Genomic DNA, 20662 nt, shown 5'->3' on the forward strand with positions numbered 1-20662 from the left:
TGTGTGTGACGGGCTGGTGGGGGATTTATTAATTAAGGATAATTAATAAAGGTGTGTGCAGGGGAGGGTGACTCGCATAGCCATAGACAGGCGCGGGAAGAAGAACCTGGTGGCGAGATGAAAACATGAAACGCCCCCCCCCCCCCGCAACAAGCCCGGCCGGGAGCTGGGCTGCGCGAGCTGCTTCTCCAGCTGCGAGTCAGCTGACTGGCTGCGAGCTGTCAGCCGGGCTTGGGAGCGCGGGCCCCGCCCCCCGGCTACCCCAGGAACTCCGCGCCCGGGCCGCGGTTGGTCGGCGCGCCCCCGCCGGCCCCGCCCCTCGCGCATATAAGTAGAGAAGAGGGAAGGCGCGCCGAATCACAGCTGTTCAATCGTCGCTGGAGGCAGCGGCCGCGAGCCGAGCGCAGCTTGCCGAGGAGTGGGCTGCGCGCGTGTGAGAGAGCGAGTGAGAGAGAGAGGGTGCTGTTCTTTTTTTCCCCTTTCCCCTCCTCTTTCTCCTCCTCCTCCTCCTGCTGCACTCTCTCCTTCCCGGCCTCCCTCCCATTTCCCAGCGCGATCGCAACTCTGCACACAAAAAGCAGCAACTGCAACCAGCCGCCCTTCTCTGCTGAGCAGCAAAGCGAGCGAAAAGTTGCTCCAGGTCGCGAAGGGAAGCCGGACTTACAAACCAGAGACTGAATCTTAATCCTTGCAGATCGCTCGTCCCCCCCGTCTCTCCTTGCGAGTAGAAGCAACGCGCGCGCACGTACGAACAGCTCCGAAGGATTTTCCTCCCCCCTGCATTCTTCCTTTTCCAAGAAAAGAAAAAGAAAACCTGCTCCTTTTTTTTGCCAGCGGGTTTCTGGCAAGCAGGAGAAACTGACAGCTCTCTCTCTCCTTGCATTGCATCGCCTGCACCGTTAGGGCGAAGGAGAACGAAGAGCCGCGGCCCCTCGAGGGAGAGAGAGAGAGTGAGTGTGTCTCTCTCCGGCTCTGGCTGTCTCCGGGACTTGGCTTGGCTGCGGCGAAGCGGCGGAGAAAGTTTCTTCCGGGCTGGCTGGCAGCGCGGAGGGTTGGAGCGTGGAGTGAGCCGACGAGGCGGTGAGATCCGTCCTCCTCCTCCCCGTCGTCGCCGTCGTGGTCCCCTCTCCTCTCTCCGGCGGGAGAGGAGGCTCTCCCCCCCGCGGAGCCCAGCGCGATGGCTGGCGAGCTGAGCATCGGCCCCGAGCTGCCCACCAGCCCCCTGGCCATGGAGTACGTCAATGACTTCGACCTGATGAAATTCGACGTGAAGAAGGAGCCCCTCGGCCGAGCCGACCGCTCGGGCCGCCACTGCACGCGCCTGCAGCCCGCCGGCTCGGTGTCCTCCACCCCGATCAGTACCCCCTGCAGCTCGGTGCCGTCGTCGCCCAGCTTCAGCCCCACCGAGCAGAAGACGCACCTGGAGGACCTCTACTGGATGGCCAACAGCTACCAGCAGATGAACCCCGAGACGCTCAACCTCACCCCGGAGGACGCGGTGGAAGCTCTCATCGGGTCCCACCAGGTGCCCCAGCAGCTCCAGGGCTTCGAGAGCTTCCGGGCCGCTGCCGCTCACCACCACCACCATCACCACCAGCATCACCATCACCAGTACACCGGGGTCCCCCACGAAGACCTGTCGGGCAACGGGCACCCTCACCATCACCACCACCACCACCCTCACCATCACCAGGCGTCGCCCACCCCTTCCAACGCCTCCAGCTCCTCCCAGCAGCTCCAGAACACTCACCAGCCTCACCCATCGTCCTCGTCTTCTTCCTCCTCGTCCTCCAGCAGCGTGGAAGACCGGTTCTCCGACGACCAGCTGGTGTCCATGTCCGTGCGGGAGCTCAACCGGCACCTGAGGGGCTTCACCAAGGACGAGGTGATCCGCCTCAAGCAGAAGAGGAGGACCTTGAAGAACAGAGGCTATGCCCAGTCTTGCAGGTACAAGCGGGTCCAGCAGAAGCATCACCTGGAGAACGAGAAGACCCAGCTCATCCAACAGGTGGAACAGCTCAAGCAAGAGGTCAACCGGCTGGCCAGAGAAAGAGACGCCTACAAGCTCAAGTGCGAGAAACTGGCCAGCAATGGCTTTCGAGAGGCCGGATCCACCAGTGACAACCCGTCTTCTCCCGAGTTCTTCATGTGAGTCCTTAAAAAAACAAAAAACCCCACCAGCCAACCGAGATATGTTTCTCCCCCTCCCCTCCCCCAACCGCTCCCCAGTTGTCGTCCCCCCTCTCCCATCCTCTGACATCTCCATCCATCCTACCCTCTTGAGCTGAGAGTCAGAAGAGCAACCGAGGGGCCTGGGAAGGGGGTGACGCGTTGGCCTGTGTAATCCGTGACTCTGCTAATCTTTGCAGATCCTTGTCTTCCTCTAGATGAGCTGCGAAGATCCAAGCGGGAGGGGAAGGGTCGCAACTTTTTCATCTTAATTGGCCAGAGAGAGACAGAGATGTGTAGAAGAAAGAGAGAGAAAGAAAGAGACAGACAGAGAGAGAGAGAGAGAGAGATGGGGCGGAGGGGGTGGGATGGGGAGAGAAAAGGACTGTTTTAAACAAACACACACACACAAAATGTTTTATACGAATCGGTTGCTTGCTTGTAGAACTTTAACCTGGACTTTGCAAAGCAAAAGGATGGGCACTGGACAAGCCATCTAGAATTACCTGCTTTGAAGTGGTGGTTGTTTTATAAACGGAAGGAAGAAAACAAGAGAGAAGGGAGGAAAATACCCAATTTACCTGGAAAAAGAGGAGAGGACAATATATGCAGACTCCTCATATATTGCCTGCCTATGAGAAAGTGACAGAATTCAGATGGGACGTTGCCATGCGAGAGAGAGGGAGGGAGAGGAAAGAAAATGAAAACTCCTCGGTTTTATTGCCTGCTTGATTATATAGGGGATAAAAATACGGAAAAAAATCTGCATTAAAAAATATTAATCCTGCATGCTGGACATGTATGGTAACTTCTATTTTGTACCATTTTTCTTGTTTAAACTTTTCGCATGTTGTTGATCATCGATCATATCTTCTTCTTCTGTTCCTGTTCGGTTTTTTTTTTCCTTTTCTTTTCAATGAGTGAGGAAATGTCACGAGTATATATATAAAGCCCTCTTTTTTAACTGCTCATGCAACTGTTTCTCTATATTTCTTTTAAAAATAAATAAATCTGGGCTCATTCCACCAGGAACTTCTCCTGGGCATGTCCCTTTGGAATGAACAGGGCTGCTCTTGGTGGATTGGGCCCCCTGTTAGCTTGTAAATATATATCAGCCATATCAACCGGCGCAGGGGGCACATCACAATAACATTTCAGCAGGCTGGCTTTTGATGGTTTCGGTCGTTCTTTAGGGAAATAATAAATTTACACACACACACGAGAGAAAAGAGAGAAATTCTGGGCATTTTGCATTCAGAAAGCAACTTTGTATATTTGGTGCACTTTGAAAAGCTGTAACTTTAAAAAAAATGCTTTTAGTTTTCATTTTGGTTTTTGTTGGGGCAGAAAAAATGACAAGCCTAACCTCCACCCCAATGATATTAAATATACTCTAGAAGTTAACTCTTCCGAAATCAGCGGAGTTGACCTCCCGATCTGTGCGGTTAGAAAGGGCCAAGTTTGAATTAAATTGGACTTTACTTCCAAGTATGTGTCGTGGTGTGTCCTTCAGAGACCGAAAAGGAAAACAAGTAGCCCAGGCAGAATATTATTAATGTGTGACAACGCTTGGATCCTGTGCTGGGTCTTCACCGCAGTCCCCGGTAATCTTCCGTTTGGGCTACCTGAATTTATCAGACACTCAGGAAAAGTAAGAGATTTTACAACTTGGCGATTACTTCTCCCCGCCCTCGCAAGCCCCTAGCAACAATTGGCCGCTTCACTTCTTAACGCTGAGAGATGCGAGTCAGTTTCAGTGGCTGCGTCCCGCGCAACTCACGTGCTCGCGCTCTGATTGGAGTTAAGTTAATCAGTGTAAGAGTAGGAATAGATTCTGAATGCATTAAAAAAACAACCACACCTCTTTTATTTTTTTAAAAAATATTGTTTTGGAGGCAGACACTTCGCTTTTTCAAGTATATTCTTTTTTGCAATATTTAATCTGCTTCTTCATGCAGCCAGTGAGAGTTTAGCCAAATTTCTTCGCAAATGCTAATACTGTAGTTAATAATCTGGAGTCTTATGGGTGTGTTTATTACTTTTTTCTTCTTCTGGTGTTTTTTTTTCCTCCTGCAGGTCAGTAAAAGGATTTTATGTTGCACTGACAAAAATACCAAAATGAAAACCTTTATTTTTTAGTTTTCTTTTAGGGTTTGCTGGCACTGCTGGCCGGATGCATTTTAAGTTTGTATTAGTTTATAAATTAACAGTAATACCAAGAATCGTGAAAAATGAAGAGCATGGTGCTTGCCGTTTTAAATATTGTGGATATTAATAGTCATGCATCAGAAAAAAAATACCCCTCTGAGCTTTTTGGGTTTTTACGGATTCAACTGTGTTGAAGTCGCAACATTGCAGCAGCAGAGAGAGAAAAAATATTGTTTTTATTTCATGTAAACGTTCTGAAGGGATCAATTTAGAATCCTGCTTATGATATGAAAAATATTAAAAAAACACCTCTTGGTCTTATTGTAGTTTTATTCAGACTGGTTTCTGGTTTTTGTTTGTTTATTAAATTGTTTCATATTTTTGCTTACTAATATCATTGAAATGGCATTTTCTTTGGAGGGGGTACATCTCTCACTACTTGGGGGTTGAATTCACTCCCTACTTGGGGGAACAAGACATTTGTGACTGTTATTATTATTTGGGTCCAGAGTCACCAAATCAGGGGACTGCTAGAACTCTGTACTGTACTTCCAGCCCGATCCATTATCAAAATTCTTCTTTAAAAAAAACCTAACAATAACATCCTGCAGTCTGAGAAAAGATGATTTTCTCGGAAGTAAGTTTTAATGTGTTAAAAGGGGATCTCTTCCACATAAATGCCCTAAGATGGTAGCCTTAGTCCCAGACACTTAATTTCAGAGTCAGCATATATATATCACTGTGCTTTAACCTGTATATGATAGATCAAATTGAGGGCAAACGATGATTTCAGCAATATCAGTTGCACCAAGATGTGCTTTGGTCTTCATAATATTCTAGTTTGTCTGGAACCGAAACTCTCATTTCTTATTCTAAAAGCATTTAACTTGGAAGGGAGCATCTTTGATTTTACTGAGAGCTTCCATGGAAAAAGTGTTCCGGCTCAGGATACAACATGGAAGCTTTCTGGCTTGCCTTAGTCCAACCTTTCAGCGTCCTTAAATGAAGGGTCCACAGCATTAAGGGGGGGGGGAGAGGGAAAGATGCCAAGACCACGTCCTTCTGTAAAATGGACAGGCCTCGATGGAACTTTGGCCTGAGCTCAGCAGTAAATCCCCCTGGTCTCAAGCCACCCAGGGATCGGGAACTTTTCACTCTTTGGAAACAGCACAGGCAAACAGATCAAAGAGCCCCAAACTCTCCATGCGGCTGAAAATAGTTGCTTTTTTCAATTGGACTGAAACCCTTCGGCCTGTCTTACTGCCCCTACACACACACACTAGCCCCCTCTGTCCAATGACACAAAACGTCGAAAGGGTTAAACGCCAACACACACACACACAGAGAGAGAGAGAGAGAGAGAGAGAGAGAGAGAGAGAGCTAGCTTCCACACATCTCCAGTTTCACACCTAAGAGAGGCTGAACCGAGTCTGAACTGAAATGCTCGGGCCTGACAGCAAGGCAGCTCCGAGGGGTGGTGAAGGAAAGCTTGCAAGCTTCATCACATCAGGCTTGCGGGGGAGGGGTGTCTCTCAGGTGTGGGAAAGGGACCTGCGGCGATCGTGCTGAAACACAGGCCCAAGAGCTTAACAAAACGTACGAGATGGGCCTTGTTTATCTGTGTGTATATACAGAGCGCCATGCCGGTTCCCCGGGGAGGAATGGGGGGGGGAAAGAACCTCTTTGTTGTTATTATTATTTATTATTATTTATTCAACAACCCGCACGCCCCCTCCCTCCCAGGCAAAACCATTCGTGAAACAGAAAGCGCCTAGCGGAGCAACGCTGACCCAGAGAGCCCCGGGGGGCTACCCCTTGGAAGCACCCCCGCCCCCGGATTTGAACCGTCCTTCGCTGCGTCCTCATTGCCCCACAAGTCAAAGTCAGAGTTGTGCATTTCATGATCTAGCCAGCTTCACCTGCCTCCCACAGGCCCGTCCCTCGGTTCCCAAGAGGTGATCTTCGCCTCCGCCACTCGCCACCGCAGCTGATTCATGCTTTCACTCCTCTTCTGTTAATTCACTAAGTTTAGGCTGATGGTGGAGGTGATTAGAAGAAAAGCCAGCGGCTGCGGCGGTCGATGCCCCCTCCTTCCTGATACAAACAGCTGAGTCGCCCCACGCTCAGAATCAGCGCAAGAGTGTAAACTTTTTCAAAAACAAAAACCCAACCATACAGAATTTAATTTGAACCGATTTAGGTACGCTCGAGGTGAGCCGAACCTTTCACCTTACTTCCATGGAAAGTGTAGGAAGAAAGGGGCGGCCATTTACGCGGAGGTAAGCTCTGTGGGTTTTTGGGGAACACGATAAAAAAACCAAAACCAGTCTGTAACTCAGAAGCGAAGCCTCGCTGAGTTGAGCTGGGCCTGGCTTCCTGGTAAGCGCCGTCGGGCTTGCAAGCCTCAGCAGGCTGACTAGGGAGTTAGCTCCCTTGACCAGCGTGAGACAGAGAACCAGGAAACTTGAAATACACTTCCAAGAGAACGTACGTAGGATCCGGATGGCAAAAGCTTTCGGGTCTAGGCCTTCTGCTCTCAAATGATGGGCAAGTTGCGCAGGTAGGGAACTGTGTGTGTGTGTGGTTTGGTTTTTAAACAACTTTCCACTCCTTTTCAGAACTCACACTGGGAAAGACTCTTGGAAGAAAGGCCGAGATGGGGTGAGGGATCATTATAATAAGGCGTGCGTGAGAGAAGGGGGTCGGGGATCAGTTAAATCTGTGAGGAGGAGACTCCCACAACGACCGCACTTGCAAGCGGAAGACAAATGCGAAGCTTTGCCTGCGGGTCGATCATCCCCACCAGGCAGCGAGGGTTGTCAGTACAGTATTCGTAAGAAAAATCCCAACCCCGCACTGGCTGCTAGAGAAGGCGGAGAAGAGCCGCTGCCAGCCCGCAGGAGCACCATGGAGGAGGGGGCTAGCGAGGGCTTCATTTTTCTCCCCCTCCCCATTTGCCAAGGGAGGCACGCTCGGCCTGTCGGAAGGCCTGAGCGGAATATTGTTCGTGGGAACTGCCATCGCATATTAATGTTCTCTCATGCATGCACGGAATAAATCACTGCAGCTAATTGAGCAACAATTTTTCCCCCTCCAGGAAAACAGGCCTCAGAGAAGTACAAGGAGGTTCCTTTTGAGGCGCCCGGATTCCCATCAAATAACTGTGTCAGTGGGAAGGTTCAAGGGCAGAGGTCCGCTGCTGTAGGAAATGTCCTGGCAGCAGCACTCGGCGCTCTTAATAAATGTGAATTTAGCGGACTTTTAAAATTTGATAAAAATCAAAGTATCAACCTCCTCTAGTTAGGCTTGTGGGATTAAAAAATGAGTGGTGCCGAGGGGGTAGGACTTTCGAGCAGAAGTCAAGGGTCCCGCTCGGGAGAACGAGCAGGAGGACCTCCTAACGTAGCGCGAAGTCATAGACATTATTATACCATCTAAGAAGGAAGGCTGGCGCAAGGACGTTAAAGTCAGAGTCTTTGAATTGCCTAACTGTAGGAGGGCTAGGAACATGGGCAGCCGCATTATATGCCAAGCCAGATCACTGGTCCATCTAGGTCAGGTTTAGTGATCCTGGGATCACCTGGGATCTCTCGCATGCAAAGTGCGTGGCACTAAGGCACAGTCCTGCTAAGATCGCTTTGTTTTTGGTGGTGCTCCCCCCCTTTCTTTCTTTTTTTCTTTCTTTTTTTGAGGGGCACTCAGTTTTGGGCCTGTGGCAGTGGGCGCAAGTTGTCTACTTGCTGACAAACGGAACCGGGAGAAAGCAGGCACATCTTGCAGAGATTCAGTTACAGTATAACTCCGACCTCCGCAAATGGGACAGAGGGCGAGTTTCTCAGGCTACAAACCTTGAGGTTCCAAGGCTATCAGGACACGTTGATGTACGCAAAACAGCGACTGACTCTCTCTCTCTCTCTCTCTCTCTCTCTCTCTCTCTCTCTCTCTCTCCCCCCCCCCCCCCCCGTTTATGTAGAGGAGGCTAAACGTGCACGCACGCGCGCACACACATACCCCGACTGCAACTCTATGCACCATTGCTCGGGTATAAGGCTTACTTCGGAGTAAGCATGCATAGAATTGAAGCGAGGCGCACATTCTCTAGGGGGCTGTTTCAAAACAGACGCCCCATCAAGGCTGTTTTGAGATCAGAGGGGAAGTGAAACTTCATGCTGAAAAGGACGGAGGAGGATTCCCCCCCCCCCCAGCTGCTCTACAAATTTCACAAGCTTTGTTGCTATAAAATCACATACAAACACACCATGAACACTTGTGGAAATTGGGGAAGTGACCCTTAAAAAGGAATTTAAACATTCGCATTTTATGGAGACGACCTGGTAGCTTTAGCAGGAAAGAAGGAAACCCAACGCAGCGAATGTGAAATGCTTGCGTGTGTTTGTGTTACTGGATAGAAAGTGCACCAGAAGTAATTGCAGAGAGATGGGGTGGTGATGGGGAAGAGAGAGCACTAGTAGAATGGATGTCTGATCACAGGGACCGGATGCAATAGATAAGATGCAGCTCCCAACCTGAGCATGTTTAACTCAGACGTAAGCCCTACCTTATCTAATAGGGCTGACGCGCTATTAAGCAAGGCCACTTAATTCAACCTGGCTTGCTTCTCTGAGTAGGCATGGTGAGGTTTGCGCGGGATGTATGTGTGCCAAATGGCAGCCTAAGGTTTCTAGTGGCGCAGCTATGGCATGGGAAGAGACATACAGACTCAAATAGACAGCTGTAGCTGACACAAGATAGGCAGACGCCGCTGTGTACAGACAGACAGGCTCACAACTCGGAATACAGACACGATTAGGGTGGGAAAGATATAGTTGAATAAAACTAGGGTGGTTTGAAAGCGCGGGGAGGTGTTATCCTATCTGAGGTTTCTCTCTTTCCCCCACCGCACCCGATTTTCCTTGTGTGTGATTTTCCTCTGCACAGAAGAGAAGCAGATGAATTCACTAGCAAAGCAAAACTGCAGGCCGCCTCTTCTCGCCCCCTATAGAAAAAAAAATCACAGATTTCCTGCACCGGGAGAAGTTCGGCCTTTCCTCTCGTTGCCTGGCCTGGAGTCTCTAGCTGGGTTGTCCACCGTCTTTTCACTCAGCCTTCTCCACAATTTATTCTCTCTCTCTCTCTCCCTTTCTCTTTCTCTTTCCCTCTCAGACTGGCCTAAGGGCATTCCGGTATACAGTATTTTCTTTCAGTATGTCTCGATAGGTTCTCAGTTCAGAAGAACAGTTGACACAAGCATCAGCTGGAAAGAGGAAAGCGCAATTCTCTCTGTGTGTGTGAGAGAGAGGGGGGGGGAGAGGGAGAGGGAGAGAGAGAGAGAGAGAGAGAGAGAGAGAGAGAGAGAGAGAATGAATGTATGCACACCTACCCACACAAGGGCTGCCCTTGGGCCCAGTGCTTGCTTTTATATTATTAAAAACCAAACAACTACGATACGTTCCGGATTAAGCTCAAGCTTTCAACACCCACTGCTGAAACTCCACGCATGTGATGGAAGCTAGAGATGGTAACTGAGGACTGAGGGGAAGGCGCTTTTTGCACAAGCTCGGGAACGCACGGCAGGAATACGCAATCTGAACATAAGCCTCGGGGACGATTCCCATTAGCTTGTTAGCCTCACACACAAAACCTCCGCCAATATTTCCAAGCAGCTTGCTTCCACCTTAGACGGGCTGCTGATCTCGATGAACTCTCGGTCCGAGGCATCAGATCTCTCCTTGCGGACTTCTTAGCCCCCTGTTCCCTGCGCAGCTTGACCCACGCGCGCGTTCATTTCCTCTTGGCTATTGATTGACAACAAAAATAGGAAGTGTTGTGCAGAGAGGAAGAAAGTGGAGTAGACAGGGAAGCGTTGGCCAGGGAAAGTAAGATGCAAGGGGCGCCATGCGGTAGTGGGTGCGAGGGAAGTGAAGGGCTCAGTCACCCCCTCCTTTGTTCCAGATCACCACGCCTAGTGGTGATATCTCAAGAGCACTTGCTCCCCGGTTATTCTTATGCGGCACACTAAAGTAACCTTCCCCAAGGGAAGATCAAGGAACTTTGCTATGAATTTTGTTTCTCTCTTCCGCCCCTTGCAACCTGAAAGGGGACCTCTGAGAGGAGGAGATCTACGAGTCTCTCCAGAATCTTTATTTTGAAGAACTGATGTAGGAACATAGGATGTCAGGCCACTGGTCTCTACCCTGAACGGCAGCAGCTCTCCAGGGTTTCAGACACGGGCCTCCTCACAGTCTTATCTGGAGATGCCGGGGACTGAACCTAGTACCTTCTGCATGCAAAGCAGGTGCTCTACCAATGAGCCACGGCCGTCCCCTGTAGCTCTTCCCCTAGATCCAGGAAGGCAACGTCACCAGTCCACAGAACGCGGAATAGAATGTCCCAAACATTCTGTAGGAGACGCATTGTATAATGGTCTGGAGTTATGATTTAGGACCCATAAATTAAAGGGGGATAAAGCCTCATCCAAGCTCTTACTCCTGTATGCAGCCGCAGCGTCAGCCCTGCTCCAACGCTGCAATTGAACAATAACACATACGAAGAGCGAGAGCGAGCCTTGGCCCATGTGCAGAGTTCCGCCACTAACCGTAGCCAAGCCTTTCTGGGGATTAATAGTAAGGATCAAGTTTCGCTGAGCAGCATATGTAACTTCCACGCAGGCTTCAATCTACGAAAGACACACACATACCCCTTCTCGGTGTAGAGATTAAATGCTGCCGCCCTGATATGGCCAACAGGCAAGCCATATTTTGCTGTTTTTATATTAAGCCTTCTTTGCGCAGGGAAAAGAGCAATCATGGTTATTACTGTTCTCCTTTTATATATCAGAAACTGGGGCCAAAGAAAGCAAATTTTCCTCTAGTCCGAGGTGTGAGGAGCAATGAGCGATGCAAAGGCTTGTGTTGTATTAGCCTATTGCATCTACAAAGGCACGACTATGCAGTGGAAGACAAGCCTAGTAAACGTGTTTGTTTACTAGGAAGTATGTCCTGCTGTTTTCAATGGAGCCAGCTCCCAAGTAAGGGTGCACAGGATGGCGGTCTTACAGCCCCAGTCCTTTTACTCAGAAGTAAGTCCTACTCATTTTAAGCGTTTATCCTGATTTCCCAGGGCTGCTAGCCTATGCGCGCTTTTCTTAGGAGGACATCAGCGGGTACTATCTCTGAGTAAGAGCACATATGACCGGGCTACGTAACTGGGAATCTGGATCAGCGCCCCTCGTCTTTCACGTCGCCTTTGGAGACGAAATATAGCCAAACTATTCCACATTAGGAACTAAGCCCTGTAGATCTCAGTGGAGTGTTACTCTTGAGTAAACATGCATGTGGCTCAGGCTGCACACAGGAAGCATTACAGGACCCGATCCCGGAGTCAGTGCAACCTTCCCCGATCCCGAGGTGGGGTTGGGGTATATAGTTCCTGGCAGAAATACAGCTACGCACATGCTGATTTCCCACTTCTTTCTTAAGGCGCTTGATTTCACTACCGTTTTGCAACGAACACGTGTCTTCCACTGACTCGAGTTCGAATCCCACCAACAGTTGTCACTTAGTTCCATTCATTTGCATCATGGTCCGAGATTCCTCCCCTCACCCTAGCAAAGCTTGATTGTCCCTAATCCAATTTGCCTGTGACCTTTTCTTTTTCTTTTAAGATATTGTCATTGCAGTGAGAGCTGCATGCATAAAAAAAAGTCCAGGAGGTTTGAAGGCCGTTCAGGATTTGCAGCCTCTTCCAAATGTGGCGTCTGATTCTGCTCCTCCTGCATTCTCGAGGTGTGATGCAGCCGCCGCTGCCGAGACCCCTTCAGTGCAAATCAGATTATTTTGTTTGATCTTCCAGTTTTGCTGGAGCTATTGCTAACCGCTGTAGATAGATTTGCATTGCTCCGGGTTTGCTCTCCCTGCAGGGCAGAGAAGGGAACGACTAACAAGGTTTTGCCCCAGAATTAAACAAGACGAGCAGGAAACGCAACGGGGGATCGCGATGGAAGGGAGGGTGTAGCAGATGATGCTTGCGCCCGGGACTATAGAGGATCCCACTGGAATCATTTAAGACAGGCCTGGCTCAAAGTCAGATCACTTTTGGAATTGGGGCTTAGCAAATATATATACACAGAGAGAGACTTGTGAATGAGCTCCACTGGACTGAGTGTGACTTAAGTCCAAGCAAGCCAGAATTGGATCGGGCCGCAAGTTTATGCGCTCCTCCTTGGAAGTAACTTCTATTGAACCCAGTGGGGTTGCCTTTTACATATGCACAAAAACCTGCTTTATGGCTGCAATCGTTTTGTACACTTACAGTCTGCATAATATTTATTTTATACGCAAGGAAATCTCACATAGAATGATTGGAAGGGACCACGAGGGTCATCTAATTTAACTCCCTGCAATGCTGGAATTTTTTTCTCCCAACGTGGAGCTCGAACCCACGACCCTGAAATTAAGAGTCTCATGCTTTTACCGACTGAACTATCTTGTTGCAGTTAATGGGACTTAGTCCCTGAGAAGCGTGTGCAAGATCGCAGCCTTACTTGGCAGTAACCGCATTAAATTCAGTGGGACTTCCGAGCAAACGGGCTTTAGAGGTGCACGAATGGGTATGCGTGTGTGCAAATAAACCTAGTCCAACATGACTGATACTCAGAGTGGATCCACTGAAATCAAAGGACTTGACGTTAGTCATATCCAGAGCAGACCGACTGCAACCATTGATTTCAAAGGGTCTACTCTGAGCAACTCATTCGGATCTTACCCCCGATTTTCGGTGTGTGTGTGTGTGCTCACCATAAAAACTCCGCAGGAAAACCTCCCCCCCCCCGAGATTCCCGTCTGATCAATTTTTGCAATCCAGTAGATCATGCACAGTACTGGTTAGCCTTGAAGGAGCCAGGCTGGCAACATTATTAGGATGAGCTGGGGATTGCGAGATAACCGCTCGCAGCTGTGTTTTAGGTTTTAATGTGATTTTTTAAAAACATATTTTTTTTTTTAAAAAAAGATATTTTAACTTGGCGAAACGCCCGCATGTCGCTCGAGCAAGCTGGTTCCGCGGGTTGATTGACAGCGCAAGGTCACCGAGCTCTTCTGGGCGATGGGTGTCAAGTTTCAAGAGCAGACAGATAAAGCTGCCGGAAAGCTCTTTTCTGCCTCCCCCCCCTCCGCCCTTTCCCTGCTTCTTCTCGCCTTGTTCTTTTTGGCATGGCGGAAGAACCCTCTTCAGACCCAGAAAGCAAGGACAACGGGCACTGTGCATTACCTGCGCAGTTTATGCGTAGACCTTGCTTTTTTCCTGCTTAGCTGCGACACTGCGAAAAGAAGGCTTTGGTCAGGTTGACCAAATCCCAGCCGAGCTGTAAAGCTCAGGAATTTTGTCTCCCACCTTTTAGAACCAGGGGCTTGCAAGCAGCAGTTGTAAATGTTTCAAACACAGCAGGTAAGGTTTAAAAAGTTCAGGTCCATTTTGTATATTTAAGGGACGGATTTACACCCTCCCTTAAATACACCAAGGGTTCAGTCCTATATAGATGCCTGCTCAAAACCATGTCTGACTACATTCAGTAAGGGAGCACATTCAGACAAGGGGGTTTATAATTGCAGCCCATCGCCAATAAATGAAAGAAGAAACTTAACCTTTATTTTTTTTACTACATTTGCTTCTCCCCCCCCCCTTTATGGTTAAGGGTAGCCTTAGGTTGTGTGTGTGTAAGTGTCACTGAACTCAGTGCAACTTACTACTGAGTAGATAAGCATGCAGTGGGATGCAGCAGAAACGCCCCTCCCCCTCCAGGAGGGGACAGAAAGGGCAACACATGTGGGCAAATAGTGTCTGGGGGGGGAATATTAATGACAGGAGTTCGTTATAACAGGGGAGGGTAAATTGGGGGGTGAGCTCCTTGTTGGGGAGGGGTGTGGTTGCCCCCTGGCCCCCCTGCTTGGTCCATGCATGCATAAGTTTGCACCGCACTATTTTTCCTTTGACTATATACCTCCATGAATTAGTCTCTCCCCCTCTCCCCGCCTCCATTCCAATACATTCTGTAAGGTGGACTTCTAGAATGCAACACAGGCTGGCTGTTTTATATAAGGCGGAGGGAAGGTTTCTGTGCTTGCTTTTCTCACTGTTTAAAAGGCACCTTAAATAAATGGCAGCTTGGACCAAGGCAGGAGCAAACCTTCTGCACAGCTGTGCTCTTGGAATGGAGGAACCCTTTTCTATGCTGCATGCTTTCCTCTGCACAGTGGTAATTCAGAAGTGTTGAAGGAATAGAAGAAGGATATACAGCAAACCCATGCTTGACAATGATTTCCTGATGTTTCTGCTTCGCACGGCCACAATTAGAGTAAGTGTATTGCAATTACAGAAGAGGAACTCATATGTAAGGCAAAAGGTACTGACACAGACTCCCCTCTCCTTTCTCTCATCGCTTTGCTCAAGCAGTTAGGAGCAGCTTTTAGCGAGAAAGATCTGCCCTTTGAATGTATTTTATCCCCCCTTTTAAAGTTTCATTACTTCTCTCAAGCCCCCCCCCCCCCATGCCAAATGCGATGTTTCCACGTTCTGTACATGTGCTCCCTTAAAAGATTTGTTTAGCTAAGGAAACCGCTGCTAAGCGGCGAGAAAGGAATTAAATGTATAGAATGATAAGCTGCTGCTAAGACGTATAAGAACACTTAAATTAATAATAAGGACTTGTTCTGAGGCAAAATTCAATTTTGCTTCCTATTATGCAATCTTTGCATGTAAAGTTGCTTTAATGCAAAATAGCAGCTCATCAAAAATTCTGTTTTATTGGTATCAAAAATTTATGATATCCTGAGGCATGAGGGGCCAGGGCGCAAGGTAGGCAAGCCATGTCCTTTTAGCAAGTTTAGTGCTTTCTGAAAAGCAATGTATTTCAAACTTGGGGAAAAATTATTCCTGAGATGAAGGTATGGTGGTGGGGAAGTTTCAGTTGTGGTAAGGCTGCTTGCTTGAGAAAGCCACTGAATACTAGCAGTCAGTAAGCCAAATATATTCTTTCGGCAGAGTTCAGAGATGTCACAGGCAGCTGCTATTATTGGTTGGAGAAGGAAGAAAGGGGTCTTCTGAAGTGTTACTGGGAAAACTCTAGTTTCCCAGCCTATATCAACAATTGTATATGCTCTCTGACTCATTTATCAGCAAATATGAATGTCTGTACAAATGTATAAATGCAAGGGGCCAGACCTAGACTTGCTCATGCTTAGAATGGGCCCACTAAAATCAACACGACTTCTTAGTCATAACTAATTTGTCCTATTCATTTAAATGGGTCTACCTGAAGCACAATTACCGTATTTTTCGCTCTATAACACGCACCAGACCATAACACGCACATAGTTTTTAGAGGAGGAAAACAAGAAAAAAAATATTCTAAACGAAATAGTGGATATATGATTTTTGTGGTTCATGCTGTGGCCACAGACATGTGATCTGACAGTGAGTTTGGAGTAGCCCAATGCAAAAATCCTGAGGATCCATGTGGATCCATGCTTTGTAACCATAGAGGAGGGAAGGAAAGGGAACCATGGATCCTCTGCTCACGACTGCAGCAGATCCCCCCTGCCATCCGCAGGCATTCGCTCCATAACACGCACAGATATTTCCCCTTACTTTCTAGGAGGAAAAAAGTGAGTGTTATGGTGCAAAAAAATACGGTAAGTCTGGTTCCAACCAAAGCTGTCCAAAAATGAATTTGATTTTTATTTATTTATCTTTATATAAAAAAAAGCTTCACATGCTTTTCTGTGCTATCTTTATTTCTCTCTTAGTACCATGCTGTAAAGCACTGTGCAAGAAAACCTCACAACACACTCTCAACAGCCTCATGAGGGTAGGTAATCAATATAAGAATCTAATCGTTTTGCTGGTAGATTTAAGCTGATAGTGGCTCCTTCTAGCTGCAGGGGGATCCATGGAAAAAGTGATCCTGGAACCCTGGTTTCCCATGTAGTGGAGCAAAATGAGTTGGGGGAAGGCCTGCAATGTTCTCCAAAACAGTAGGCTAGTTTCTACACACACACACACACACCCCTCACTGTCCTCCAGACAAAAGGCGTTATCAGAGTCCAAGGACACATTCCTGCCAGGCGAAAACAGTCAAGGACTGTGGCCTGGTGCGAGTTTGTTATGGCTAAGGATGGTTGTGCATGTGATGTGGGGAGAGTCCTGAAGGCCAGGATCCTCAACTCTGGTCTAATGTGAGAGATGCTGATTCAGAAGTCTGTCTAGAAGCCAAGCTTTCTGATCAATGCCCTCCCACCAGATGTCAAAGAGAACAACAACTACCAGACTTTAAGAAGACATTTGAAGGCAGCCCTGTTTAGGGAAGCTTTTAATGTTTGATGGACTGCTGTATTTTAATATTTTGTTGGAAGCCGCCCAGAATGATGGGCGGGGTATAAATACAAAATTATTATTATTATTATTATTATTATTATTATTAAAGAGGCACATGGAAGGGCAGCTTGTCAACACACTGTGGTAAGGAAACACAGTCTGTGTATGCCCAGAGATAGTTCCATCTTTATTGCTTCTTCCAGTGAGCCATGGGGATTGGAAACAGTATCTGATGCTCAGCTCAGAAAGGTGGCCTTCCATTCTGCACTGCACTCGCCGTAATAGCAGAATTAGTGCCCACGTACTGGTGGAAATGGAGTTTGGGCTGCTGAGAAACAAGAGGAAGGCATCCTGATGTTTACAGATTTGGTTTTTTTAATCAAACCCTGCCACAAATAAAACAGAAAGAGACATTCCCATGCATCCCAAGAGCCAAATAGCACTGAGCATGCCCAGTGGACACAGGTACCAGTGAATGTCAGCTAGATAAGAAAAACTGAAGGCAGGGTGGGGTGGGGAAAATGAAAGGGCAGTTGGGCTGCTGGAACTCCCAACAGCTTTGTGTCTCGGAGGGTGGCATGGCTGGCTGGCTGGCATAAACAGGAGTGCTCTATTTAGTGGAGGGTGTTATACGGCAACATTTTGTTCTACTTTTAGCACTGGGTGTAATGAAATACTTCTTTCTGTTGCTCTTTTTGTCTGACAGTTCTAAGTAAAGACCCCTTTAACGGCAGACTTACAAACACCACACATTTGTTCTGGGTATCTGCTGCCCAGTCAGCTGATCTGGATATCAGTGGTGCTGATCAGTGGTTTGGAGTGCCTGCGTCCAGTTATGGGTCCAGGGACCCCTTAATTGACCCGGGTGCTTTGTTTGCTGGGGGTGTTCCTAGGCAGAACTTCATGCATATAGGTAGGCAGGTTGCTTGGGGATCAACAGTTAAATTGTATTCTGCCACATGCAGATAGAAGTAGAAATTTCAGAACTAAGAAACTCCTAAGTGATTCACACATAGTCTGGGAAATCAGCTTTCTATACATTGTTGCTATGACTATATTATAATATATATATAATAAAGGCTATAATAAATACGGTATATAAAAATTATTCTGGAGCTACAAGTCTAAGCAAGGACAGACTAAGCAGAATCAAGCCTTCATGATGTTTGTTTCTAACCTACTGACTGTCTTATTTCCTTCTTTATCATTCAGAGCTCAGTTTAAAAATTGCTTTATACATTGTCTTGTCCACACAACAACCCCCATGAGAAAGGTTACTATTGTTCTTATTTTGCAGATGGGGAAACTTGCTGAAGGCCATCCAGTGAAACCATTGCTGCGATGGAGAGAGTGTTTTGGATGAACTTGGCCCATGGGATTGCACTAATTTCCTCTTTACAGCATGTGGCTATTAGGACTCTATTAGTGCCCTGCACATCATGGTGACCAAGAACCAGGAGAAGAAGCTAAATGGACTGCAAACCTACTTGAAGAGCATGATGAAAAATGGCTGAATCATCAGCCGTGTCTTCCTCACTTTGGATCCTTCTCCCATTTTGGGGTTTCTCCATTCACCCCCCTCAAAGTACAATGTTATTTCCAAGGGCAAGTTCATTTCAGACTCTGGATGGGGGTATCTTTTGTAAATTTCTCCCATGTTAAAAAAAACAAAACAATAATCAAATATTTGCATCCCTTCTCCCCACCAAAAAAGTGCACCAGGGACAAAGATTGTAGACCAGCCTGCTGCTGGCAGGGCTAGTTTTGTATGTCCAGAGGTTTCTTTCATTTTTTTTAAAAAAAGAATACAAGGGAACATTGTTTATAACTGTGATTCCCCCATTTGTATTTGAAGTGGTACACTCCATTCTACCACCTCATTACACCACCATCTCATTCGGCTACATGGGCAGACCAGGCCTTAGGCAAGTTACTTTCTCTCAGACTCAGTGTCTCCCCTCAATTCTGTAATATGGGGATAATGCTTGGTTGTTAGGCAGGATTGCTGAGCTGATGAATGTGTAGTGCTTTGAACTCTCTAAGCACTATATAAATGCTATTATTAGCACAAAACACAAAGACACAATGTCTTCCGTCCACTCCAAAATATATCTGATTCACAATCTCTAATAAAGGTGAATCACAGGTAAGAATTGTGCATCATTTATAAAATGCAAAGAGCCAGAGTTGAAGCCTGTCTTGAAGCCAGATTGTATGACGGGAATAAACTCTGTTGTTAGAAAGCTTAATGATCATAATGGTGAATGGAAGACACTTTGTACGTGTTTCAGTGTGCTCTTGTCTTGATTATTTATGAATGTCTATGATGCAGGTATAAGTCCTGACATTGAAAACAGGTTCTGAAACTAAGCCTGGTGAGTCTTAACTAAAATTAAACCCAGAATAAGAGTTAAATTTGCACTCAGAAGAAGGCTGTGTAGTAATGTCACCCAGTTCCATAATTTATGAAGCAATTTGGATCACACTTAAACATAGCAGACTTATCATCTTGTCTCTGGAATAGAATTTAAAGACATTGTTTATAATAAATCATTGCAACTCTACATCTTTTGTCTCTTCTTTAATCTGTATCCAGTTGTACTTTACTGTAAATACATCATAATTACCGGTGTCTGGTGTTTATGTATGCAACAGCTGATAGGTGACACTCTTTTGTTTAATCGTCTGCACAGTAAGCAAAGGGTTCTCTGCTGCAAATAAAAAATCAAATCAAATCAAAGATAAATGTGGTACTTGGAGGGTTAAACAAGGTCTCAGAATCTGAGTAAATATTTATATGAAGTGCTCAAAGAAGGGAAAGGAGGGGCAAAAAGCCCCTCTCAATATAACTAAATATAAATTACAGAGCTTTATATTAGCTGTCAAATTATTCTAGCTCTTGTATTCAAGTACTTGTTCCACTGGTAATGCTACATGCGACATGCAGGTTTATGCCTTGTTGCAAGGCTTGGCAAGTAATTAAACTAAATTGTTTGGAGGTTTGCAAAGATTTATCCAGTCCATGCAAGAGACAAGCAACCTGTTAACTTGACGGTTACTGCAAGGGCATCATTCTCCATCACCACTTAAAGGCAGGAATGAAAGCAAGCAAGAAAATGGTTCGTCTGTACTGAACTGCACATGTAACATCAGATCCTTCATCAATGGCCTATTTGGGTCAGAGACCGTTTCCTTTGGTTTGAAAAGAAGGAACAAGATATACTTGTGGAAATTGTTAATAAAGCTGAAACAAATTTGACACTCTCTGAATGCAGGTGTCAAATTTTCATTCAATGAGTGGGACCTACCAAAAAAAAAAGAGAGAAAGTGGTGTGCTCTTGTTCAGGATTCCAGCTATAAGAAGAGCTTGCTGGATCAGGCCCATGGGCCATCAAGTGGGCCCATTCCTAAATTTTATCCACAAAACAACAATGTGAAGTAGATTAAGCTGTGGGAGAGTCATAGGTCCACAGTCATTGAACAAGCTTCATGACTTTGCAGAGGGCTGAAGAACCAGGCTCTGTACAAAAATAATCTACGGCTTCCCAATGACAGACTTTTTTCCTTCATGTGGGAAAGTTCCAGAACCTATAATTCCCACCCATAATTCCCAGAAGCATGGCACAATGGCTGGGCAGACTCCAGGCTTGAGGGATCTTGAGTCTTCTCAACTCCAGTGTGATGTAGTGGTTAAGAGCTGTAGTCTCATAAACTGATGAACAGGGTTTGATTCCCCGCTCCTCCACATGCAACTGCTGGGTGACCTTGGGCTAGTCACACTAGTCTGAAGTCTCTCAGCCTCACTCACCTCACAGAGTGTTTGTTGTGGGGGAGGAAGGGAAAGGAGATTGTTAGTCGCTTTGAGACTCCTTAGGGTAGTGATAAAGCGGGATATCAAATCCAAACTCTCCTTCTTGTTCTCCCCAAACAGGGTCAGAGCTTTTATAGAATCATAGAATTGTAGAGTTGGAAGATA

General features: G+C 46.9%; 1 protein-coding gene across 4 annotated transcripts; it reads left to right on the top strand.

Annotated features, from left to right (window-relative positions):
• The first annotated feature begins 354 nt into the window (after window positions 1-354).
• Window positions 355-19250, top strand: MAFB (MAF bZIP transcription factor B). Of its 4 annotated transcripts, XM_083508242.1 has the most exons (3): window positions 355-2148; window positions 16119-16180; window positions 17984-19250. In XM_083508242.1, the coding sequence occupies exons 1-2, from the start codon at window positions 1178-1180 to the stop codon at window positions 16129-16131; spliced, it is 984 nt and encodes a 327-aa protein (XP_083364368.1). In that variant the 5' UTR covers window positions 355-1177; the 3' UTR covers window positions 16132-16180; window positions 17984-19250. The 4 variants fall into 4 exon arrangements, with proteins under 4 accessions (XP_083364368.1, XP_083364367.1, XP_083364366.1 ...); XM_083508241.1 differs by lacking the exons at window positions 16119-16180; window positions 17984-19250 and adding an exon at window positions 2370-4649; XM_083508240.1 differs by lacking the exon at window positions 16119-16180 and having other exon boundaries at window positions 1037-2148.
• Window positions 19251-20662: the final 1412 nt, after the last annotated feature.

Source organism: Podarcis liolepis, assembly GCF_965112155.1.
Source record: "Podarcis liolepis genome assembly, chromosome: 6".
NCBI classification, from domain to species: domain Eukaryota; kingdom Metazoa; phylum Chordata; class Lepidosauria; order Squamata; family Lacertidae; genus Podarcis; species Podarcis liolepis.